At 40.6% G+C, this 23,036-nt stretch overlaps 2 protein-coding genes across 2 annotated transcripts; both read left to right on the top strand.

Annotated features, from left to right (window-relative positions):
- The first annotated feature begins 2,839 nt into the window (after nucleotides 1–2,839).
- On the top strand, nucleotides 2,840–4,549 carry LOC111343378 (uncharacterized). Its single transcript, XM_022950548.2, has one exon. The coding sequence runs from the start codon at nucleotides 3,432–3,434 to the stop codon at nucleotides 4,260–4,262; it is 831 nt and encodes a 276-aa protein (XP_022806283.2). The 5' UTR covers nucleotides 2,840–3,431; the 3' UTR covers nucleotides 4,263–4,549.
- A 2,002-nt stretch (nucleotides 4,550–6,551) lies between these two features.
- LOC111343372 (mediator of RNA polymerase II transcription subunit 1) lies at nucleotides 6,552–22,940 on the top strand. Its single transcript, XM_088761496.1, has 21 exons — nucleotides 6,552–6,691; nucleotides 8,035–8,165; nucleotides 9,211–9,350; nucleotides 9,891–9,951; nucleotides 10,835–10,897; nucleotides 11,016–11,044; nucleotides 11,928–11,999; nucleotides 13,186–13,260; nucleotides 13,609–13,676; nucleotides 14,069–14,158; nucleotides 14,816–14,942; nucleotides 15,146–15,276; nucleotides 16,291–16,343; nucleotides 16,797–16,850; nucleotides 17,083–17,223; nucleotides 17,594–17,666; nucleotides 18,802–18,900; nucleotides 19,753–19,858; nucleotides 20,748–21,673; nucleotides 21,874–21,975; nucleotides 22,489–22,940. Exons 1-21 carry the CDS (start codon nucleotides 6,574–6,576, stop codon nucleotides 22,659–22,661), a joined length of 2,832 nt encoding a protein of 943 aa, XP_088617622.1. The 5' UTR covers nucleotides 6,552–6,573; the 3' UTR covers nucleotides 22,662–22,940.
- Nucleotides 22,941–23,036: the final 96 nt, after the last annotated feature.

Raw genomic sequence — 23,036 nt, 5'->3', positions numbered from 1 at the left:
AGAAGCCCGCAGCTCCGATCACATCACACCATTATTAAAGAGGCTGCACTGGCTACCTGTGGAAGCAAGGATTCATTTCAAGATTCTTCTTATCACATATAAAATCTTAAATGAACAATCTGCTGGATATTTGGAACCTCTGATCAAGGATTATCACCCACCAAGAACTCTACGATCGTCATCCCGTTGACTATTATGCACTCCAGCCATAAAATCCAAAAAACACTGATGTGGAGGACGCGCGTTCTCCACTGCAGCACCTCAGCTATGGAACACCATCCAGAATATATAAAAAATACGAACAGTGTTGCTACATTTAAAAAAAAACTTAAAACACTTCTTTTTAAGAAATTTATCAATTGATTCATGCGTGACATTTTAGGACTGCTAAAGCTTTATTACTAGGTTTTACGTTTTACAATATTTCATGTACTGCGCCTACGAGCAGCACACGACATTGGGAGCTCCGCATGTTTTTGCCTATTTCTCATTAATTCTCGATTGGACTCTCCTCCATCTTTAAGCCACAGCCCTATTTACGTCCTGCTATGGCTTTTTGCTATTCCAGACAAATTTTACAGTCTATTTCGTTGCCCATCGCTATCTCAAGATTGAACCCCGGTGTATGGCGGCGATTAATTCATTTTGGCATCCCGAGGGTGAAACCTACTCGGTGCGGAACTCGTGGTGGTCGAAGGAGATCATGCACACCTCCTTCCTCTACCACTTTCCTGCATCGTACAAATAATTTCTCCGCCATACCTTCTCTGGAATCAAAATTTTGTTCACCAACCGTTGGAAATTTACCGGAAAGACGTGATTTGCATATTCCTCCTCCGTCTCAATTAAATATCCAACTTGACACCTTTTCCATCGGCTCGATAAACGATCAACCTGTCACGGCAATCGGATCGCAAAATCGCCATCGCATCTCAAGTACGGCACCCCGAGGCCATAATCCGTCCAATATTTCCGTGATAAACTGTCGACCGCGACGAGAGGAACACGAGTTTGGCATGAACATCTTACTTGCAAACACACAGTCGTTAGCGCCTAAAATCGACGAAGTGCGATCTGTGATGTTGGACGTAAAGCCTAATTTAGGTTTGTTTACAGAAACTTGGTTATGTGAGACCATCAGTGACAGCCAAGTTAATATTCCTGGTTACTCGTTTATCGCAAGAAATCGTTGTGTGAATATCCGTGGTGGTGTAGGACTTTACATCCATGATTCCATCAAATTTAAACCGCTCGATGAATTTTCGGACCCTGATTTTGAGTCACTTTGGGTGTGGCTTAGGCCAGGGAGGCTGCCTAGACGATTCCCCTGCCTGGTTGCTGGTACTGTCTACCGCCCACAGTTAGGCGCTAACAATAATGGTATGCTTAACCACCTTACTACTACACTGACTGACATTGTGGGCCAGTATCCCGGTTGTGGTATATTCGTGTGCGGCGATTTTAATCGGTTGAGCCTTAGCCGCCTCACGTCGCAGTTCAAGTTGAAGCAAATTATTGATAAGCCAACGAGAGGCGATAAGATACTGGACCTCGTTTTGACCAAAATGTCACATACGTATGACGAGAACGCTGTTTACACCCTGCCACCGTTTGGTCTTTCAGATCATAACGTGGTCATCGTCCGCACTAAAAAGAGGCCATCCCGCGATGGGCCTAGCAGCAAGTTAATTTCGAGGCGTGAAACACGTGCTAGTAGGAAAGCCGAACTAGGACGATTCTTTTCAGCTGTTGATTGGTCCATTTTGGATTCTGCCCTTAACAATGATGATCGCTCTAGACAACTGTGTGACATCATCAGTGCAGGACTGGACGCTATCATGCCCGCGGTGAAATCTAAGGTTCATCTTAATGACCCTCCGTGGATTACTCCTGAATTTAAGACTCTAATCGCTAAGCGTCAGCAGGCTTTTATGTCAGGGGATTTAGCCAGCTTCCGTCACCTTCGAAATACTGCTAATCGGGAGCGGAAAACTCTTCGTGAGAGGTTTTTTGCTTCTAAAGTTGAACGGCCTAGCTCTGACGTCCATGCTCCATCACTGGACGCGCGCAACTGATGGCACGTGATCTGCAGTAAGGGTGGTCCTGTTTGACTACCGCAAAGCTTTTGACTACATTGACCATCAACTGCCAATTCATAAAATTTACAGTCTTGATATCCCTCGGGGTGTAGCACGTTGGGTAGTCGACTTCTTAGTGCATCGCTACGAACGGGTATAATTATCTGCTAATTGTTTCTCTGAGTGGGGCCCCGTACCAGCTGGTGTACCTCAGGGGACAAAATTGGGGCAATGGCTCTTCTTACTAATGATAAACGATCTAAGAATTCCCCAGGTTCAAACTTGAAAGTACGTTGATGACACGAAGGTGGCAGAGATCGTCCCGCGTAACGCATTAGGTGACGCCCAAACCGCTGTTAAAGTGGTGGAGGATTGGTCCGAAGCACAGAAGATGCAGCTTAATGCTGACAAATGCAAAGTTATGGTCATCGACTACAAAAGGCAGAAGAGAGTACCCTGGGAGCGAGGATTTTGAACTGCCGAAAAACAAGAGCTACTGATGTTAACAGAAATAGAATCCTTTAGATAGCTGTGTTGACAAACAACTCAAGTCGAAAAAGCGCCAGTATCAGGAAAAATGACATACAAAGATAAAACAAAAAGTCCCAACTTACAAAAACAAGAATGTCCTTCAGTTTTCATTTTGTCTTCGTTGATTTGTGTCAAACCCTTTCCCATGAGGACGTAGTCGACGACGTGACGTCATGCACATGACGTCATTATCCTGGTGAACAGTTAAAGCGATTCCTTGACGTGATTGGATCGGCTACATTGATAAATAAAGCAGAAACCTGAGGTATGTTATAAAGCTCTTGTTTAGCTTTCAATCCAGTATTGATTCATGTGAACTCAAGTGGAATAATTCGCATTACAATGATACGGTTTAATTATCAAGAAAAAGCGAGAAAATTTAAAATGCGCATTTAAAATTCGCGCACCACGTCTAACACAGGAATGGTTTTGTCGATCTTTCAGTTTTTATAGAAAACAAAGACATCGAGTTACCTTTGTAAGCAGAGAAAAAAAAAGTTTCCTGATTGTTGTAGACAAATAGTTGAAATACCAAGGGGTAATATTCGTGAGGGATGGACAAAGTTTTATTAACAATCACGTAGCCTCAAGAAAGTTCCACGCTAATTCTTTTGAACAATTAGTCAGTTCAATGGCCTATACAACACTGGCTTGACATTGTGCTTTGATGTGGAGCGCTACGTGTTATAGAACAACACAAGATTTACAGTCTAACAAAAAGTTTGGATTAACCGGTGACACCACAACACTTACTGTGACCCCTCAAGAACAAGCAGGAGAAATCTCGATTGCGAGTTGTGATCAGGGTTAAATTCAACCAAAATGAGTGCCCAATTGGGAAGAGAGAAGTCAAGAAGTTTAAAATCAGCGGTGCTTAGTGGAAGTTTTGACCGCAAAATGCGAGCTGAGACTTTGAACGCGCGAGAGAATGCACGACTCGAAAAGCAGCAGCGTGATATCGATCTGTTTAAGAATAACACCGAGAAAGTACACACGGCGGAGAAAAACAAGGTGCAATCACGAATGCAAAGTTTGCGGAAAACTGTTCTTAGCAGAACACAATCGAATGAGAGTTCGTCATCATCGACAGCAAGCTCTAAGATGGACGGTGAATGTGTTCGTTTTCCGAGGCTTCCAAACTCGACGGATACCAACAGTAAATTGTCGATAGAAATCTGTACGGAAAATATCCGAACTGCTCCGGAGTTGCATTTGGTTAGTGAAGTAAATGGACAAATACTGACTCACCTTCCCTCGATAATGGACACAAACAGCCCTGGGGGCAGGCGAAGGACTCTTGTCAAGGAGAACAATGACAGTTTGAATATCTTTGCTGGCCGTAGACGAAGCAGAACTCAATCGCATGGCGTTGTGGAAGATTTAAAACTTCCATCAAACCGGATTGCGCTTAAATCAACAGTACAAGATTGTTACGGGACACCTCTTGCGAGCCGCAGAGGTCTCAAAGCGGTAAATTCTCTCCCGCTAAAAGGACTTAGTAACAATTTGAACTCGCGGAGACGAAGTCTCAGCACAGGTGATATGACTTTAGCGGAGAGAGTCAACTCGTTTTTAGAAAGTATCGAGCCTTCGCCCCTTGTCGGTCATTCGAGGGGTAGTCTTAGCAGCTCTTGTTCAGATGATGAAAAGTAACGTACTTGAAATATGAAGTAACGTATAAACTATGGAACTTCTTTCTCATCGATTCATATAAATTGTTTAATTGTGTAGGATACATGCTTGGAAAAGCTAAGTTTATTAGTAAACTAGAATGGTCAGTTTGTCCGAGTTTCCAGACATTAGTCATCTAGATAAACAGCTGTAAGATTAATTACTTCTCCTATCGAAGCACTATTAAAATTGTAACAGTATATGTTGTTCATTCTTTTATTAAAACCTTACTACTGGAGGTTTAACCTTCGTATAGTAAGAGAAAGGAATGACTGACAATACCTAAATCCTAAGAACTGGTGAATATACTTAACAGAATCTTGCACAACTTCACTCAAAAACTTATCTGTTTCCTATCTCTGAGAAAAAGAAATTAACGGGAATTTTGTGCATTAAATGAAGACCTAAACAACAAAAATGCAATCACATCCCATGAAACAGTAGAAATGAAGAAATTGGAAATTTGACTCCAAACAGAGAAAAAAAAATAAATAAATAAATAATTGATGCTTTAAACTTTTCAGACTCAGTCCCCAAAGTACAATACTTTGGGGTCACCTCAGCATCGCGTGTCAACAACACAATAAGGTGTTAACATGCTGCTGAAATCAATTTCAAAGCAGTGTGTGTTTACCAAGGATTATCTCTCTACGTTCGTAAGACATGATTGTCTCCAACTAATCCTTCACGTTTTTGTCGTTGTTTTCGGGACTATATCAAAACTCAAACATTTTGATCTCTTAATTTTTTCTCTTATTTCGTTCTTTTCCTTCCTACGGAACTTTTAATTGTTTAGAAAACTTGGATGCCGTGGCATAAAGCGAAAATCGATAGTGCTCTTTCTTTGACAAAAAGTCCTGTGATTATATAACTTGTTCAACGTCACGATATACTTGAGCGATAAACTACACTTTTTATCGGTATACCAGCGAAATAACCCACGATGGATGTTGGAAGAACACGAAAAAAGGTTTGCAAATCACGCCGGCCGGCGGCGAGCGTGATTCACAAATTATTCGGGCGTTCATGCAATAGTACGCGGCGGTAAAGCGATAGAAAGTGAGGTCTATTACTTTTATAAGTTAAACTACGGGTTTATCAGTGCACTAAACGACAAAAGTTTAACCAATCGTAGTATCTCGGTAATCTTATATGGTTATATGACGTTTTCATATGACGCGATTCTTGGCTTATCCGATATTTTTCATTTCCTGGGCATTAATTAACTTGAACCTGTCAACCCCTTTTATACGTCGGTAGTATATTTCCTTGCTTATCCGGATTTTGGCCTTTAACTTTCAACCAATCACAGCGTAAAGTTAAATAAGGTCAGAAAGCCATCCCAGATTACTTTTGACACTCAATCGTAAATTGCCCTGGGAAACACGAATGACCAAATCACCACTACTACTTAAGTAGTGTTCTTTACTTCAGTGATTTATTATTGTAAGTGAGGTGGCTCTCCCATAAGCCTGGTGGTTTCTTGGGTCTCCTCGCCTTCTAACTGTTATTGCTGTAATTAAATATTTTTATTGTTAAAATAAGGCAAATAAAGGATGATGATGAAGATCGCTTTCATGTACATTTCGTAATATCGCAGTGCACATCATTATCATTTTCAACGTGTGATGTTGGAAAGTGTGGTGCGAATCATCAAAACCAACCAATCGCAGAAAGAAGCGAAGAAAAACCTTACCAATTCCTGCGAATCCTCAAGAGTTACCCAGTTATTGATATTTGCTTCAGAACCAATAAATTTACATGCAAAATTTTTAGTCAAGAGTCATTAGTCATCAGGGTCAAAATTATGTTTGGGATAACAAGTCAAGATGTGTTGTTTTTGCCACCATCCGACCACGAATGTCTCTCAAAACGTAAACTAAGCAATGATAACTCCATTTCTCAAGATCCTGAGTGAAATATTTCTTCAGGAAATTCTGGGCTGACGAAGGGTAAGTTTCTAAAGAAAATGTGGTGCTGCCTCGATAGGGAGGTATGCCAAAATAATTTGCATTGGTTTTATCAACTGAGGGAGTGATAGCGTAAAATGGTTTATAAGAGCTGGCGTTTTGAGCGTTAGCCTTACGCTTTGACAAAGGGTTAACGCTCGAAAAAGACAACTTTGGAAATCTTTTACACTGGTCAATTGACATCATCGACTCAGATGATAAAACCAAATTAAATTCTGTGCTGGATCCCCTCCCCCCGGCATTTTTCACTAGCGTCTCTTGAGCATTCGTGAAGGGTTGATCAGCGGTGAAACACGCATGACAACAACTGCTACTAAAACAAAATGGCGGCCGCAGTTGACACGAAAACGTGTGGATCATGTTGTCTTCAGTTAAAGGAACTTGTTAACAGCTACGAAGAAGAGCTTGGATTGAAAGGAAAGGAGTTTGATGGCACTAAAAGTAAGTATCAATTGAAGTGGCGATCGGAGAAAACTTCTAAAATCAGAGGGCTAAAGAGGACCATAACAATCGATGAAATGCCTTTTATAATTGTTGGGAATAGTTTAACGTATTGTTATTATTTTTTTGTTCTACCCCGATTACGAAATGCTTGAAACTCTTCACTGAGACGTAGGAGTTTCTTTTACTTTTTTTCTTGTAAACATTGAGACGGATAAGCGCAGTAATTACATTTCCCGGAAGTATACTTCTCTGGTCCACCTCCATGATTTGCAGAACTGTGTTCCGCAGATCACTGAAACTCGTAGTTATGAACAAAATTCTTCGTTTGTCGAGTCATTTTCGCTTGCGAAGATTCGTCCTGGTTTCTAGTCCCTCTGATCTTTATGCAGATCATTCACAGTTAAAGATTGTTCCTCCTATACAAGAATAGATGGATAGATATTAATATGACATGCTGAATTTTATATGAATTTTGATTTGTTCTTAATTATGATCATGAGGAGTGACTCGATCTTTTAACCCCTGTAAGAGCCATGCATCCAATTTTTCCTTTCTTTATTACCCTTGAATTAAACAAGAGCCCTTGATCCTTAAGAGTGATCACACATTTTAGGTCACCAGAATAAAGAAAAAGATCACCAACTAAAGGGGCTCATGATTGTTAAACAAATTCTCCCCATCTGAACCTTACAAAATTTATAGAGAACAGTATGGAGAATATGCATACTGATATTAGGGTACAAATGATAAAGATTATAACCAGGCTGAGCTGAAGACATACCATATTTACTCAAATAAACGCCGCGGCACTTATTTAAATTTTCGGGCCACAAGTGCACTTATTCAAGGGTGGCACTTATTCAAGGATGGCACTTATTTAATAATTGTACCAGACAAATTTACTTTTTCTATATTTTTATTCAACAGTACACTTTCTATCTGTCAATTTTCCTTTGGACTGATGCTAAACTGACAGTAAATCTAGAATTACAAGAGAAATTCATGCGCTGAAAAAACCCCGAGTGTTTCATGATAACCCGAGCAGAGAAATACAGTCACTTTGAACTAAAGAACATCACATTCAAAGAATATAAATTGCCGATGCTGTGTTAAAATTGTTTTATAGTGTTTTTCCTGGTTATATGGAATTCCTCAAATAAGCGCCGCATTGGGGTGCGGTGCTTATTCGAGGGTGTCGTTTATTAACTTTTTTTGTCCCAGATGCGGCGCTTATTCGAGGGCAGCACTTAATCGAGGGCGGTGCTCATTCAAGTAAATACAGTAATTGTCTTTGTAAATGATGCGAAGTGTTTTTTTTCTAACACTCTCTTGTTTTTCAGTTCATGCCTTTGGATCATTGAACTTCTATTTGGAACACAGTAAGTTTAATGACTTGCTGAACAGTATAAGATCAAAGTGTAAGAGCTGTGCAAGCTGGCCTGACCCTGCCAAAGCCATTAGAGCTTCTTTGGTAAGTCTTGTTAATTTTCACGATATTGATTGTTGCTGTGATCAAGTTGAGGATATCATTCTGATTCAAAGTTCATGAGTGACTATGATTTAGCAAACTTATTGCTATCATGGGATAAACTGTAACATTATGGTTGGGAATGGTAATTCATTATAGCAGTAAGGGTGGGTGGGTGGGTGTAAATGGGAAGGGGCTTTCACCTTTTCTATGCCTGCATAAAATTCTGCAACCATTTCTGAGGTGTCTTGTCTTTTTGGGCATTCTATTTCCTTTCTACTGAAGAAAACAGCACTAGCTTAAGGGACCATTAACAAGCTGCTCTTAGCAAGGGGGGGGGGGCTTACTTTTGTGTTAAAAATATTGTGTAGAGGAAAATGAAAATGCATGAGCTCCCCTCCCTCCCCCCCCCCCCTATAATAATTTAACAGTGCCTTTGGAAGTGGAAGAAGCAGAGCCTAAGGGTGAGCTTGCTGGACTCCTGGACAGAAGGTTCTGATGTGAGACCTGGATAGGTTTTTGTTGTTGTTGTGTCATGGTTTTGGGCAGTACTTCTCTTTTTCTAGGAGTATGAATGGGATGGATATTGGTGTTAACCATCAGGGAAGCCTGAAAAACAGGGTGGGGGGATAAACTGTGAGGGACTGGTATCCCACCAAGGGGGAGCAGGGATAGTCCTTGTTGCTTCATGCCTTATAGACCATGATATGCTCCAAAGCCTTATGGTCCATCTTGTTCTTGTGGACACTGTTACAGTATTCAGATCCATGCTATGGCTGGGTCATGTTCTTGTTTTCTAAAACAGATTGTCTCACTCCACTCAGAAATGGGGAAAGGTAATTGTGTAGAACTGTAAGGGGAATCCAACAAAAATTTTTTTGGGGAAGGAGGGTGAGCCTGCTGTGGACGAACATCCTGGCACCCAGGGAGAGAGTGGCAACACACCTTGTTGGTTGATGCTTTTGAAACTTCTGTGCAGACTCAAGACCTGTCTTTCATAAAATATTGAAGTATTTAGTTAACCTTAATCTCTCTTCTTTCAAACCAGGAAAGACAGCAACAAATTGAAAACCTTGCCCCTGTTAAAAATTACATCTCAGAATGTTTAGACAAGTTGCAAAATGCTATGAAAGACAAGTCAATAAAAGTTGTTGCCCAGAGACTTGAAGCTATCACAAGAAAAGTTGGGTAGGAAATTTTTCTCTCTCAAAGTTAAATTAAAATTTGATATACAAAATTGCCCTTGGTTAGCTCATTTTGAAGAGTGAGGGAATGTTTTGCAGGAGATAGAGGGTTCAAGCCCCAAACTAGACCAACATTCAGGGTCTAAAAATAACTAAGAAGATTGTGTTGGCCTTGCTACATGACATTCTAGTCTTCTCAGATAAGGATAATGAACAGTAGGCCCCATTTGTTGCATAGCAGGGAATGTTAAAGAGTATGAAACATAGCTCCTAGTGTTATGTTCTGGCCTTGTTATTTTTTATACAGTCCCTCATTTGAACCATCTTCAAAGCTAAACTGGGTCAGCCTGTCTTAATATTGTAGATAAATCAATAAATAAATAAATAAATAAATAAATAAAAGTTATCACACAGAGACTTGAGGGCTTCACCAGAAAAGTTTGAAAAGGAGATTTTCTTTCTCAAAGTTCAATGAAAATCTGATGTACCGGTATTTATTGTTATAAACACTAACAGTTCTGATTTTTCTGTGACTTTTCACCAGGTTGAAGTTTATTGAAAGTGGAAGAGAATGCTTTATAAATTCTGACATGTTTTATGTTGAGGTGTGTTTTGTAACCCTTGAAGCCCAAGAGAGACCAGCATCTAATTTCTCCTTACAATATCACCCCGTAAATCACACATTGAATGCAGCAAAATAAAGGAAATTTATAGAGAACAGTATGGAGAATATGCATACTGATGTTAGGCTGTAGAAGGGGATTTAAGGAAAGTCCATCTCTTAAATGACTCTCACTGGAACAACTTGGCTGTAATGGAATAATAAAATTCTCTTCTCTCATCTTTACTGCGTATTATTTAATCAGGGTGTGGAGAAACTTTTTAAGGGGTTATCGTCACGAATAAGTTATCTTCCTTGCTGTCAGAAGTCAAATGTGTTTTTAATCCTTTCACTTGCAAGATCTCTTTAGAAATTCTCCTTACTGTCTGCCATTCAATTGTTATGATGTTAGTTTGGAGAATTTGGTATTTAATCAACTGATGAACCCCAAACTTTCCTTTTTTCCTTATTCTCATCACTTGTCTGCTTGATGTTGTATTGATATTGTAAAGAAAAATTTTGTCTCGGTCACTCATTGGAGTTAAAGGGTTTATTTTGGCTACTTTTTTAGAAATTTGTAACTGATTTGTGTCTTTCCTTGTTGATGGACAGAGCTAGGAAATAAAAAGTCTCTTAGCCCTTTTATATCCCAGGATCTGATTGTTTATTCTCCCATTTAGATGCTGGATATTTCCTTTTAAATTAGTTACAAGAATTTGTTGTTAGATCAAGATAACAACTTCTACCTGATAAGTTTGAGTATTCTCATTACCTGTTTGCTGGATAATGTATGGATATTGTAGGGAGAAGTTACATGTTAATCACTTCTGGGAGTTGGTGGGTTAAGCCTGTGGAATTAATCTTTCATAATGTCTGTGGAAATCCAGGTTCGAATGGCTGCAGATGGCACAGTTTCTGAAGTAAAAGTGGCACACACTGGAGACCCTGAGGTGAGTGAAAGAGGCTTTGTTTGATAATTTTACTGGTTTGTGTCAATTTTAATGATGAAGAAGAAATTGCTCTCTCTCGTTTGTTTTGATTATAGTTTGATTCTTGCCTTTTCCACAGAGTTGTCCTGAGCTGACAAGAGTGTTGAGGTATAATTGTTTTTTAAAATGATAGCTTATCATCAGTGATGCAATATGTAATTACCACATTTCCTAAAATAAGCACACACATTCTAATAAGTGCCTTGTTTTGAAGCACCCCTCTCCAATAGGCACCCTCCATCCCTTCGTCAAATGAGTAGGTAGACAAGGGAACCTGTTTCTATTGCTACTCTATATGAAACTTACTTTTTAAGCTTCAACTACAGCAGAATTGGAACAGGAGAATAATAAGCAGCCCCTGGATTGATGGTACATGATCAAGTATGAACCTTTGATCAGTGGCCAGAAAATCTTGGCTGTTTTATCCCTGCAGTGAATGGCTACATTGTGACTTGATGATCCCTTTTTTGATGTATTAGTGAGTGTTAGTAAGGGCTCTACACTAACGGTAGCCAACTAGCCACAGATTAGTAGAAATTCAGTTTTGGATCATAGTGGTTTTCAATTTCCACTTGCCGGTTTGGCTAGTAAACAAAATGAAATCGTTGTAACATTTAAGTTGTCACTTCCCACTTGGCTAGTAAGTTGAAAAGTTAATGACTAGCCCAGGTTAGTTCCCTTACAATAGATGATTCTTATGTTCCTTGTTCCAACTTTATCATGTTTTAATTGATAGTTTCTTATCTTTTTCATTTAACTCTTAAACCGTTAAGAGTGACTGTCATCTAATGTCTCCTTACAATATCTCCCCTGAATTACACATTAAAGTCAGGAGAATAAAGGGAATGATCACCAACTAAACAAGCACTTGTCTGTTAAACAAATTCTCCTTGTAAGCACCTTAGGAAATGTACGCAGAACACTAAAGTGGAGAAAATGCACACTGATGTTACGGTGGAAAGGGTTAAATATTTATTTCTTTCTTTTGTAGGGAGGGAGATTACGATGAATTTTTGTGCCATTTACAAGGACTATGTGATCTTTACCAGCTATCTCGTGACACGTGAGTCGTTGACAGTATTGAACATCCTCTGGCGATCTGAATTTCAATTCTCCTTTCTCTCAGCGCTGCATGTCTTCTTGATTAAGCTTCATGATTTTGGTGTTAAGTCACTACAGGTTGCTTAGTGGATTTTTTTCTTTCCTCTTGTTACCTGAACAATTAGATTCCAAGTTGCCGCGCGTCTGTTCACTAATAGATCACAGATAGAGAAAGATTTTTTTCGTCTTGTCACGAAGATGGATTAATTGTTTCTTTGTCCCACGCTCGTGACAACAAGACAAACAGCTCTCTCTATTTCTTTACCGAGCTCAAACTTATCGTCTTTCTTATTCTGTTTAGATCACAGATGATGTCAAAATGTGGCAAGAACAAAAAAGTAGCACATAAGGCGCAGCGCAGTGTGTCATCGATGTTCTTGCTACATTTTGGTGTCTTCTGTGATCTAAATAGAATGACAAAGGTAATGAGTTCGAGCTCGGTAAAGAAATAGAGAAAGCTGTTTATCGTCTTGTCACGAGCATGGGACACACAGGAACATGGGATTTTGTTTTTCTACATAATAAAGAACTAACACATTGTTAATGGGACGTCGTCGATGTGAACGGACACACAGCATGAACATGGAATTTATTTCTTCTACGTAACAAAGACGTCATCGAGACGTCATCGATGTGTCTGTCCTCCGTTAGACCATAAGAAAGAACTACGAACCGCACGTATAATGCAGCTTATTATGTAATTTCTGCTTGAAAATATATTAATAGTGTTAAAAGACATTTCTTGTTAGTGAAAGGGTTTATTTTATGTTGGAATTTACTTCTCTCTAATTTTATATTCTTATAAACCTTCGTTCGTGAATATAAATGAATCAATTCTTGAATACCGTGGGTCTTATAAGAACGCTTTACAATTGGATTTCGTTAAACCAGAACCAGAATAATCGTATTGGCCAATCAGAACAAAGGAACGTGTCACGTTGGGCCACTGATGGGCGGGAAAGCGCACTTTGCCAAGTTGCGTGTGGTTGAAGTTTTTTATGTGACATTTGATTGTTTTAGAGTATGGCGCAAATTTTCACGACTAATCTTTGATCAAGTGAAGGAAAAATCAATGCAATCTCGAATTACTTTTGAAACTCAAAAGAAAAATTGCTCTTTTATAATTTTTTGATTATTTAACTCTTCAGGTTTCAAAAACCAAAGATTCTTGCAGCTCTCAAAGCAGTGGAAACGGATATTAATACAATAGCAGCATTTTACGGGTAATGATTGCATTTAAGTACTTGATAATATGTTCACAGAACCGAATGGAGTCCAAATCGATCTGTTGGAGCGCTTTTGATTGGGTGTTGTAAAACGAAAATCGAAGACTGAAAACGATATTAATGAGAACGAAAAAGAAAAAAAATTTTAAATTACATAATGGTCTTCATGTTATTCTAAAAATCTCTGGATTGTTAACCATGCAAAACAATAGAAAGGTACAGAAAAAGGTCTAAGAACTATGTGGAACTCAATGAACTTAAGTGTCTCCTGAGTTCTTCAACCCATTAGAATTTTTGATGCAATGTCCTCCCATGATAACACTATTTACGGTTTTAATCTTCTAGAACAGATGTAACTTCTACCGAAGCAATCACGCAATGTCCAGTCGGCTTCGTCACCCCGAGACAAGGAGGTGGGTACAGCATTTCAGTTTCAGTCTACCCAGCTCTTCTTCTCGTAAATGGCCGAAAATAGGTTGTTCAAATGCTACATCTGCACAGTTACAGGCAAACTACTGTTTACACATTTAGTTTGTAACACTTGACACCAACTAGAGCTATCACTGGACCACCTTTAACAAGTATGGGATGTCATCGGAACGTTTTCGGCCATTTTCGATTGACATCGGATAAGCATCACCATTTTTGGAACCCACTGGAGCATCTTCGGTAATTTTTCGGTTTTATTAGGGTGTGAGAAATCAGGGAAGGACGAAGAGGGAAATTATACTGGAATGTTTTTTTAGAGAGTGCTTTTTAAAAGGAAACTGTGGTCCATCGAGGCTATTTGCATATGTCTCCACAGGACGTCGAATGCGTCTGTGTTACTTTGCTTCCCCGTATGAGTTACTGGATGTTAACAGACCTGGACAAGATCGATATTTTACAAGAGAAGGTAAAGACATAATTTGACGACAAGCGCTCATGGTAGCCTTTAAAATATCTTGATAGGTGTGAAAAAAAAATGAAATTGAAAAAAGTATGCGTGATGAGCTTTCCAAATGTCCTGCAAGAGGTTTGGTTAACTATGACCGTGGGTTAATTTTTGCCTTTAGGATTAGTGTGGTGACAAAGGTGTTTGTTGAGCGAACACTTTTTTTTTAAGCAGGATGAAAGTTTAGGATAATTTTTTCGAATTTTGGTGAAGCTTTAAATAGTGACACAGAGCAATCCCAACAACCAATCAGAACAAGGGTTCACACCACATGTAGTCAATGAGAATTCAATACAAATACACTTGATCAACTCAAGCGCGGGAAAACGCGCTTGACCAAGGCGCCATCGGTTCAGTCTTGCATTTAATTGGTCGAGAGCGGTGTGTGGCGTGAGTTTAATAGACAAATCACAAAGCACAATGAAGCAACATCAGAGCGGTCTTGCGTTACCTTAGGGTCGATTACCCGACGCTGTTCGGGAACCGGTCTTTTTCGTTCCTCCCCGACAGAGCGGTAGAAATCGAGCCTAGCGTTACCTTTGACATTCGGTTGGAAGTTTACAAATGAAAAATGCCTTTAATTTGACAAAGTGAGTTAATTAAGTTCTTTTATGATAGAACCCCCTCCAAGAGATTTTGGTTACCAAGTATACGTGTCACTGGAGCAATCCCAGAACACATCTCTTCCGATCAGTCCACTTATTACCGAACCTGTTGGCTACAGTATATTGGGACTGGATCCGAGGTGAGGCTAAATAAGCTGTGTGTCAATAGTTTTGTTTTTCCCTTTTGTTTCTTTTTCGTGCCCCTTTGGGTCGTTGAGAACTGAGTATTAAGGTCAGCGCTAAGGCCATTTGTCCGGTTATGGAGTTCTCACTGGTTACTCTTCCAGGACTTTCATCCACTAAGTTATAGCACCATAATGTCGATTAATTTCATTTGTAACAGCATCAAGTACCAGGTGCTGAATGACAACAACAGTGAAGAATTCCAAGCTTCCTTTGTGCTGGAGTTTTGTAAGCCATTACCAGCAGCAGTAGAGATTGTGCAGAAGATTCACGAAGTTATTGACAAAACAGGTACAAACTCGGGGGAGATACCTAATAAGGTGGGCAGGTGATGTTAAGACGATGAGAAAAAAAATTGAGGTTGAAATGGAAACGGAAGGAATCTTCATTGAAAGTATCTAGTGTTCGAGCGTTGTTCACTGTCAGTGTTCTGAGAAACTGTTCACCCACCCCTCCCCTAACCCGACATTTGCCTTAACTTATTATCAGTTGACTGTTGCAGTGCTAGGGGAGGGGCAAGTGCGTAGTTGATCACATGCTGACAATGATCCTTTGTTTTTAGGGATTTTCTCAGGGCTTTCAAGAGAATCTTTATATGGTTCAGTATGATCCAATATTGTTCAATATGGTTCACTGTTAGAGGTTAAAATGCCCATAACTGCCAGTGCGTACTCCCAGTTTTTGTAGAATTAGGCGACTGGAAGCATGTCCACTTCCTCTTAGATGGAATGCTAGTTTGTCGCCGGGCCACCACCCTACATGTAGCTCTTTGTCATGTTTCCCTGACGACGGTACCTCTACTTACTCCTGGGTAGATAGAGGCATTGTGAGGGTAAAGTGTCTGACCCAGGAACACAACACGGTGACCCTTGACTAGTTCCCAGTCATCTCTCTGTTTTAAGATGTTAACGAGGGATGCACACGAGAGGTGCGCGCGGGAAAGGTGGAATTTATAAAAAGAGAGTCTCTACTCTCTCTTCTTCTTTCTCATCGTCCCCTTCGTCGTGGTAGTGCTAACCCCTCTCGACCCCCCGTGTCCGTGTGTGTTAAAAGTAAGAGACGACAATGGACGAGTCAGTGGTGACCAGCCAGGGTAAGCCCAGACCTCAAAAACAGGCTGGTTCATTGGGGAACGGGATCTTACATGCAAACAAGAGCCTGGTCAAAAGGTGGTCTATTCAATGCCTTTCCTTAGTTTAGTGACTTTTGATGAGAACTGGAGTAAGCGCATAAGCAACAGTATGACGTTGAAAAAGGGGCTGACAGTAATAAGGGTGAGGTTGATGAGTTCTTTTATTTGAAAAGGTTCGTTTGCCCATTCCTCAACGGTGCCAATCGACAGCCTCATAATAAGAGAGGTAAGGCTAACTAGCGCCGCCATGAGACCGAAAGCAAAAAAACAAAAACAAAAAACTCAAATGAGGGAGGTTTAAAAAAGAACAAAAATTCAAGCGGATCTTCTTGCTTTTTGGGTCCTTTTTGTTGATGAAAACAATACTTTCCCTTAGCTCAAACCCGAAAACAAACAAACAAGCAAACAAACTTGAGAAGAAAAAATGAACACACCGATTTGTTTGAAAATAAAATTTCCTTTTTCTATCTAGGTCCATAAATAGATTAGAAGTAGCGATTGTGATACACAAAAATTGTTCAAAAGCTTCTGGAATTTGAACACCGTAATTTATTTATCAATACCCTTCCACAGGCGCTCGCAAGTTATCAAACTGCTTCCTTTGGCAATGAAATGCTCCTCAGACATTTTGTCACTTTATAATTGTTTTTGTTTTTGTTTTTGTTTTTTTCTTTTGCAGTGGTTAAAAGATAGAGGCGTTTCATCAACTGACCATGGCAATAATTATTACGCGGTAAGTGGGCGGAATTGTATCCGGTTGAGATATGCCCAGGAAATTAATTAACCTCCACCCTTCGGGAATATATCTCATCTGTGAAAACCGCGGAAAAAATTTAAGCTTCTTCCACCATTTGGCAATCGTGTGAGCTGAACGAAGCGTTGGAACACGAAACTTTGAATTTAAAGTAAAACGCATGTTATCTCTGTTTGCTTTCTTACTTTTTGCCATTTCTTCCTCCATACAGAGCTTACCACAGCATTACCATGTGTATCATGTCACAGAGAACCAATCAACAGCGGAGGAGCTCGTGCAGCCTTCTGGGATGGGTCTGTTGCTGTATAGGATTGGATTTACACACCCCAGTCATATTCCGGAAATATTACCGGTACGGTATCGAGCAGTACCTTAAACTCTCTCTCCTCTCTCCTCCCATTCCCCCCCCCCCCCCACTTACCGTACCTCTTCCCGAATCCCAGTGTCTCCCTTCTCGTCCTTCTTCGGATTAAGTATAACGTCTGGGGTGGAAGGTTGAGAAGGAGAAGTTCTTGGACTCGGTACGGTTGGTGGTGTTGCTGTATTTGCAACATTTATTAGAGCGGTTACTAAGGAACTTCTGATGTCAGGTGACGTTCTCGCTGGTAGTGTTCCATTAAATGGACAGAAAAACTTTTAGACTAACTCTGAAAGGTTTGATGTTTTCGAGATGTGTATTTATTGCTAGTTAAGTGGTTTTATTATTATTTTTTCTATTCCAGTTACTTCGACGGCAAGCCATGTTCAACACTTTGTTTACGAGCGCATTAAGAAGCCATAAACCACTTAAGAAGAGTAAGTGTTTTATCTTTTCTACTCTAATATCAGTGTCCATTTCCTCCTCACTGATTTCTCTACAGTCTTTTTTGGTGCGGACAAGGAGGATTTGTTTGACGATCATACATACATACATATATACATACATACATACGTACGTACGTACATACATACGTACAAACGCACGTACATACATACATACGTACGTACGTACGTACGTACATACATACATACATACATACATAGGTTAATTGACCACTCCCCATAGGGGCTTTTCAGGGCCAACACCCACCCATCCCACCCAGGGGAGGACATCCACCACACAGTAATCTCGTGCGTGGGAAATTAACGTCTCCTACCCCTAACCCTGCTAGGAGACGGGCCGGGGCCTATGGTTTATTCGTCCTTATCCGAGAAGACTAGAATATCTATCCATTTCTTAATTATAGAAAGGTAGCAAATTCTCCTCACTTATTTTAAGACTATGAGTATTGGTCCCTGAAATGGTGATCATTTCTTTGATTCTCATGACCTTTATATTTGATCCAAGAGTGGTATTAGAAAGAGAAATAAGAAGCCAGTCACTGTCAGGGGTTAAAGTGTTTAGCTCTAAATCGTATCTAGCAAGTTTATATATGTTTGTCACGCAATCGCTTCTTTGGGTAAGCGTGACCACTCGGTTGACCTCCTAAGATCTGATAGTGAATTCTCCCCTCTAGCTGTTACCCATTTCCTTGTAAAGTAGTTACTAGAATTTGGTTTTAGAGCAAGATATTAACTTCTACCTGATAAGTTTGAGTATTCCCATCACCTGTTTGCTAGCTAATATATGGGTATAACAGTGAAAAGTTACGTGACCTTTGGTGTGGCCGTTTCGTTCAGTTTAGGGCGCTTTTCCATCGACTCAAAGTAAAAAGGACCAAACTGCCTAAAGCGCGGGAAAACGCCAGCGACCATGCAGGGATTGCTTTTAGTTTTGTATCTGATTGATTGAAAGAGTGGCACGAGTTTTGTGGACCAATCAGAGAGCGAAGTAATACAAAGCCAATGCAGTCTCGGATTGCTGTCGACATTCAGTTGAAAATTGCTCGAATCGAAATTCTGTTCAGTCAACTTTAAACGTTAACCGTTTCTTTTATGCGTTCTTATCTAGAACCTGATAGCGAAGACTACCTGTTTGAATTGAGATCATCAGAGCCTTTCACCTTAACAGTAACGTTTGAACATCCTTGTACATCCAGCATGGCGTCAAGTAAGTGCACAAACTGAAACTTCTCTGAAAAGATCTGATACATTTTTACGCCAATATCGTAACCCTTTACACTCTGACATCAGTCTGCAGATTCTCCATACTGTTCTCTGTACATATCTTAAGGTGCAGACGAGGAGAATTTGTTTAACATTCAAGAGCTTTTTTAGTTAGTGATCATTTCTTTTATTCTCTGTGTGATACAACGTTGATATTGTTCGGAGAAATTAGATGCTAGTCACTCTTAAGGGTTAACTGTACCATTGCAGTCACTCCTTACGCGAGCAAATAACAACTATTGCAAAAGAGATTCCAATGTGGATCACAGTTTTCATTTCTTCGATCTGTGGGTCGTGATATACCCTTTGTTTTTGGTGTTATGTTGGGATGTTTTGTCAGTCGAGGAACTTTGCATCGCTACGAGACTTATGCAACTCCTCTTTCGCCAAGGGAGACGCTCCGGCTTGAGAGGTCCGAGCTCGAAATCTGGTCGGGTCATTGTGCTGTGTTTTCACAGTTGCTCTCTCCACGGTATAAAAGGATACTGGCCAATTGTCAAGAAACCTGAAGAGCTGTTGGACTGGCATCTTATCCATGGGGACTTAGTGATACTACCAGTCGCTTCTTGCTATAGGAATCGGGATAAGCTCGTCAACCTGTTTTTCTTTCACCCATGATGGAGGAAAAGATCCTCTCTAATAACAAACTAGAGTGACACTCAAAAGCACTTAAACCAGGACACGTTATCTGGCTTCCTGTCATTGACCATTAGAACACCATGCATCTCCCAAGAACAAAGCTCCTTCAGAATTCCTTTCAAAATTTTTCACCGCTCTCCTATTTTTTTTATTCTAGTTGACTTTTTCGTCTCTGAGGATGACATGGTCAAAGCTACTCTCACAACAGTGCCTGGAAAACCACTGTTCTGTTCAAATGATTATATTTCCAGGGTCACTCAGAGGTAGGAAGGAAGTAGATACATCGCTCTGGAAGGTTTATATTTCAAAGAACAATTCTAACATGAGCGCTCTTGTTTCTCCGGGATTTTCTGCTCCGTATTTCGCTTTGCGATTGGTTGAGAAGAGAACATAAGCTAGCCGTTTAACCAATCAGATTCAAAACTTCAACCAATTGCGACTTTCCCGTTTGTAGGGCAGTTGGCCTTTTTTTTTTTTTTTGTCTTTGTTTTTGTTTTTGCCTTTCACACCCTAACGTTAGTTTCCATATTCTCCATACCCATTCCTGTGCATTTCTTTTGATACTGACAGGAAGAATTTGTTTAACAATCAAAGCTTCTAAGCTAGGCGATCATTCGCATGATCGTTTCCTTCATTCGCATGATCTTAATGAATGATTCAGCAGTAAGGAAAAAATTAGATACTGGTCACTCTTAGGGGGTAAAAAGTTTTGAGTTTTCATTGGCTCCGTGTGATATATTGTGAATTTTCATTGTGCTCCATTGTGATATATTATGAATTTGTTTAACAATCAAAGCTTCTAAGCTAGGCGATCATTCGCATGATCATTTCCTTCATTCGCATGATCTTAATGAATGATTCAGCAGTAAGGAAAAAATTAGATACTGGTCACTCTTAGGGGGTAAAAAGTTTTGAGTTTTCATTGGCTCCGTGTGATATATTGTTTTGTTCTGTTTCACCGTTTGGATAACTTTGATGGTGGCTGACATGCGCTAAACATGCCAGTCGATATTTTAAGAATGGTAAGAGCGCGGCAAATGGGGGTGGGAGGGGTGGGGGCACAGTCTAAAGGTCACTTAGTCCTTCCTTGCTATATCTAAATCAACCCTTCTTCACTATTGTTTTAAATGAAATCTTTCCTGTTATTGACAGGTGTCTCTCAATCCCAGCTGCGATGCGATGCATCATTAGAAAAGCACAAAGCGTTAAACTAGAGGAACTTCCGGTAAAGGCAAGCGAAGAACTTCTACTTCCTGTTGGCGGGGGGCAACCATCCACCAAATTAGCAAGTCTATCACTCCCTCCCAGTGCCGCTCTGTTCGGTGCGACCGTGGGGACTCCATCCAACCCCAACACGCCAGTGTTTCTGGGAACGTCACCGTCGTTTTCAGGGTTCACCCTGGAGACACCCTCACCCACGTTGAGCGCGTTCACATTTTCTTCTATATCTCCTACGTTTTCTTTTAATACAACGGACATTACAGCAGCTACGGCAGATTCTGTGACTACAACGGCCGTCAAACAACCCGAAAAAAAGCCCGAAGCCGCAAAGACACCGACACTGCCGAACTTGAAGATCACCCTTAAACGAAAGCGAGCCGATGAATATGTCATTCAGAATTTTCAAGTGCCCGAGGAAGTCCCGAAGAGCGCAGAAAAAACACCAGTCGGGCAAACGGCATCGAAAAGCAAAGAAACGCCCGATGCGGAGTCAATGGACGGAGACAACTTCCCTTTTGATCTTGCCGCCGTCTCCGCTGCGAACTTCACCATGGGAACTACGTTCCCAGATGTAACTGCTGGGCTAGATGGGTCAGTGGTCGTGGCAGCGGGTACTTCCGCCGCTGGTCAACATGTTGGTTTGACGGGCGCCGACTCTTTAGCTGCTGCAAGCGGGCTAGGGATCGTTCCTACGGAAATCGAGGGATTATCCGCCACAGCCGATTTGTTCGATATTGGAGCAGCCGGTGCTGACGCGACAGATTTGGAGGGTATTCTCCAGAATCTTTCAGGAGCATCTCATCTTCCACCAGGGATCGTGTCAGGTGCTGCGGCATTGGATTTTGATACAGGTTTAGGTACGGTTACAATTTTAGCTTAGATGTATGTGGTTGATGAAAAACAACAGCAACAACAACAACAACGAAAATGGAGTCATATTGGGCAGAAGCGCACCGGAATCTGACTCCAGAGAGTCGAGTCTTTATTTTCGACGTTATTTTGTTTGACCTTTACAAGAGCTAATCCAAGTGTTGCTATGTTTTTTTTTTTCCTTCAGGAACTGGAGTAACAGGGCTGGACGTGTCAGATCCAGGTTTCGACATCGACGCGGCCCTTGATGCCAGTGCTGCCGTAGACCCGAGTATTGCGGGCACTGCCGGTATGTAACGCGCATGCTATTCTTTATAGTGACGTCAGCAGCCTTCCCGAATGCTTTCTGCCGTCCTTTATCGGATCTTAAATAGTATTTATCGGAAATGGAAGCTAAAGTGGAACCTGCTAACTCGCACTCGGTTAACTCGAACCCCCCTGGTAACTCGAACAAGATCCGATTTCCCTTGACCCATTTTTTTCAGTCAAAATTTTCAAAGTACAGTAAAACCTCGACCAACTCGAATCACTTTTGTTTCCCTTGGGAGTTGAAGCTAACGGTGTTCTACTGTACTTTGAAAATTTAGTCAAATGGATATTTGTCTCACAAACTTGTTAGACACTTTTAATTTAAACGAAAAAAATTTATGCACAATCACAGATTTGGCCCTTATGTTGGCGTATCGATATATTTCAACGTACTTTGATTAAAGCGTTACGGAAGGCTTAACTTTGGGCAAACATAATTTCAGTATTGACTTTTGGAAAAAAATTGCATGTCAATCGCGATTTCAATTCCTAGGGGCTTTTGATGTCGACTCCTCGCTGGACTTTGACCTCGATAATATCACCGGCGTTGGAGGTCTCCCCCCTGAAGTCGCAGGAGCAGCTGAACTGCTGGCCGTTAGTGGACTGGGAGGGAGTGACGGATCTGTTGATATTGATATGCCTGGGACATCGCATTCGAAGATATGAAGTACATTTTTGGGCGTATTTCGAGACAGCTGTCAGGCAAATCTTACGTGAAGCGTCTAAAGAGTTAGATGCCGTCTTTGGTGCGAGATGGATGGAAAAGGACAATGTAAAAAGACTGCGATCAAAGATCGTGCAAACAGTGCACGTGTCATTTAGGGAAGCAACCAAATTGGGGGTCATTAAGAATTGTCATGGAATGCGAAACTCGGCGAGTACGCTTTGATAGCAATGTTGAAAGCAGCAATGGTATGCATGTATCCAACTGACCACGATTTCGCTGTATATATGCCATTGATTGTCTGCTGATTTCGTGACTGAAAGTCCCCAATGTTGTACTCTGGGAGTGGACTAAGAGACAATAGAAAAAAAAAGTAA

Source organism: Stylophora pistillata, chromosome 5, assembly GCF_964205215.1.
Source record: "Stylophora pistillata chromosome 5, jaStyPist1.2, whole genome shotgun sequence".
Taxonomy (NCBI): Eukaryota; Metazoa; Cnidaria; class Anthozoa; order Scleractinia; family Pocilloporidae; genus Stylophora; species Stylophora pistillata.
This window is presented reverse-complemented; position numbering and strand designations above follow the sequence as displayed.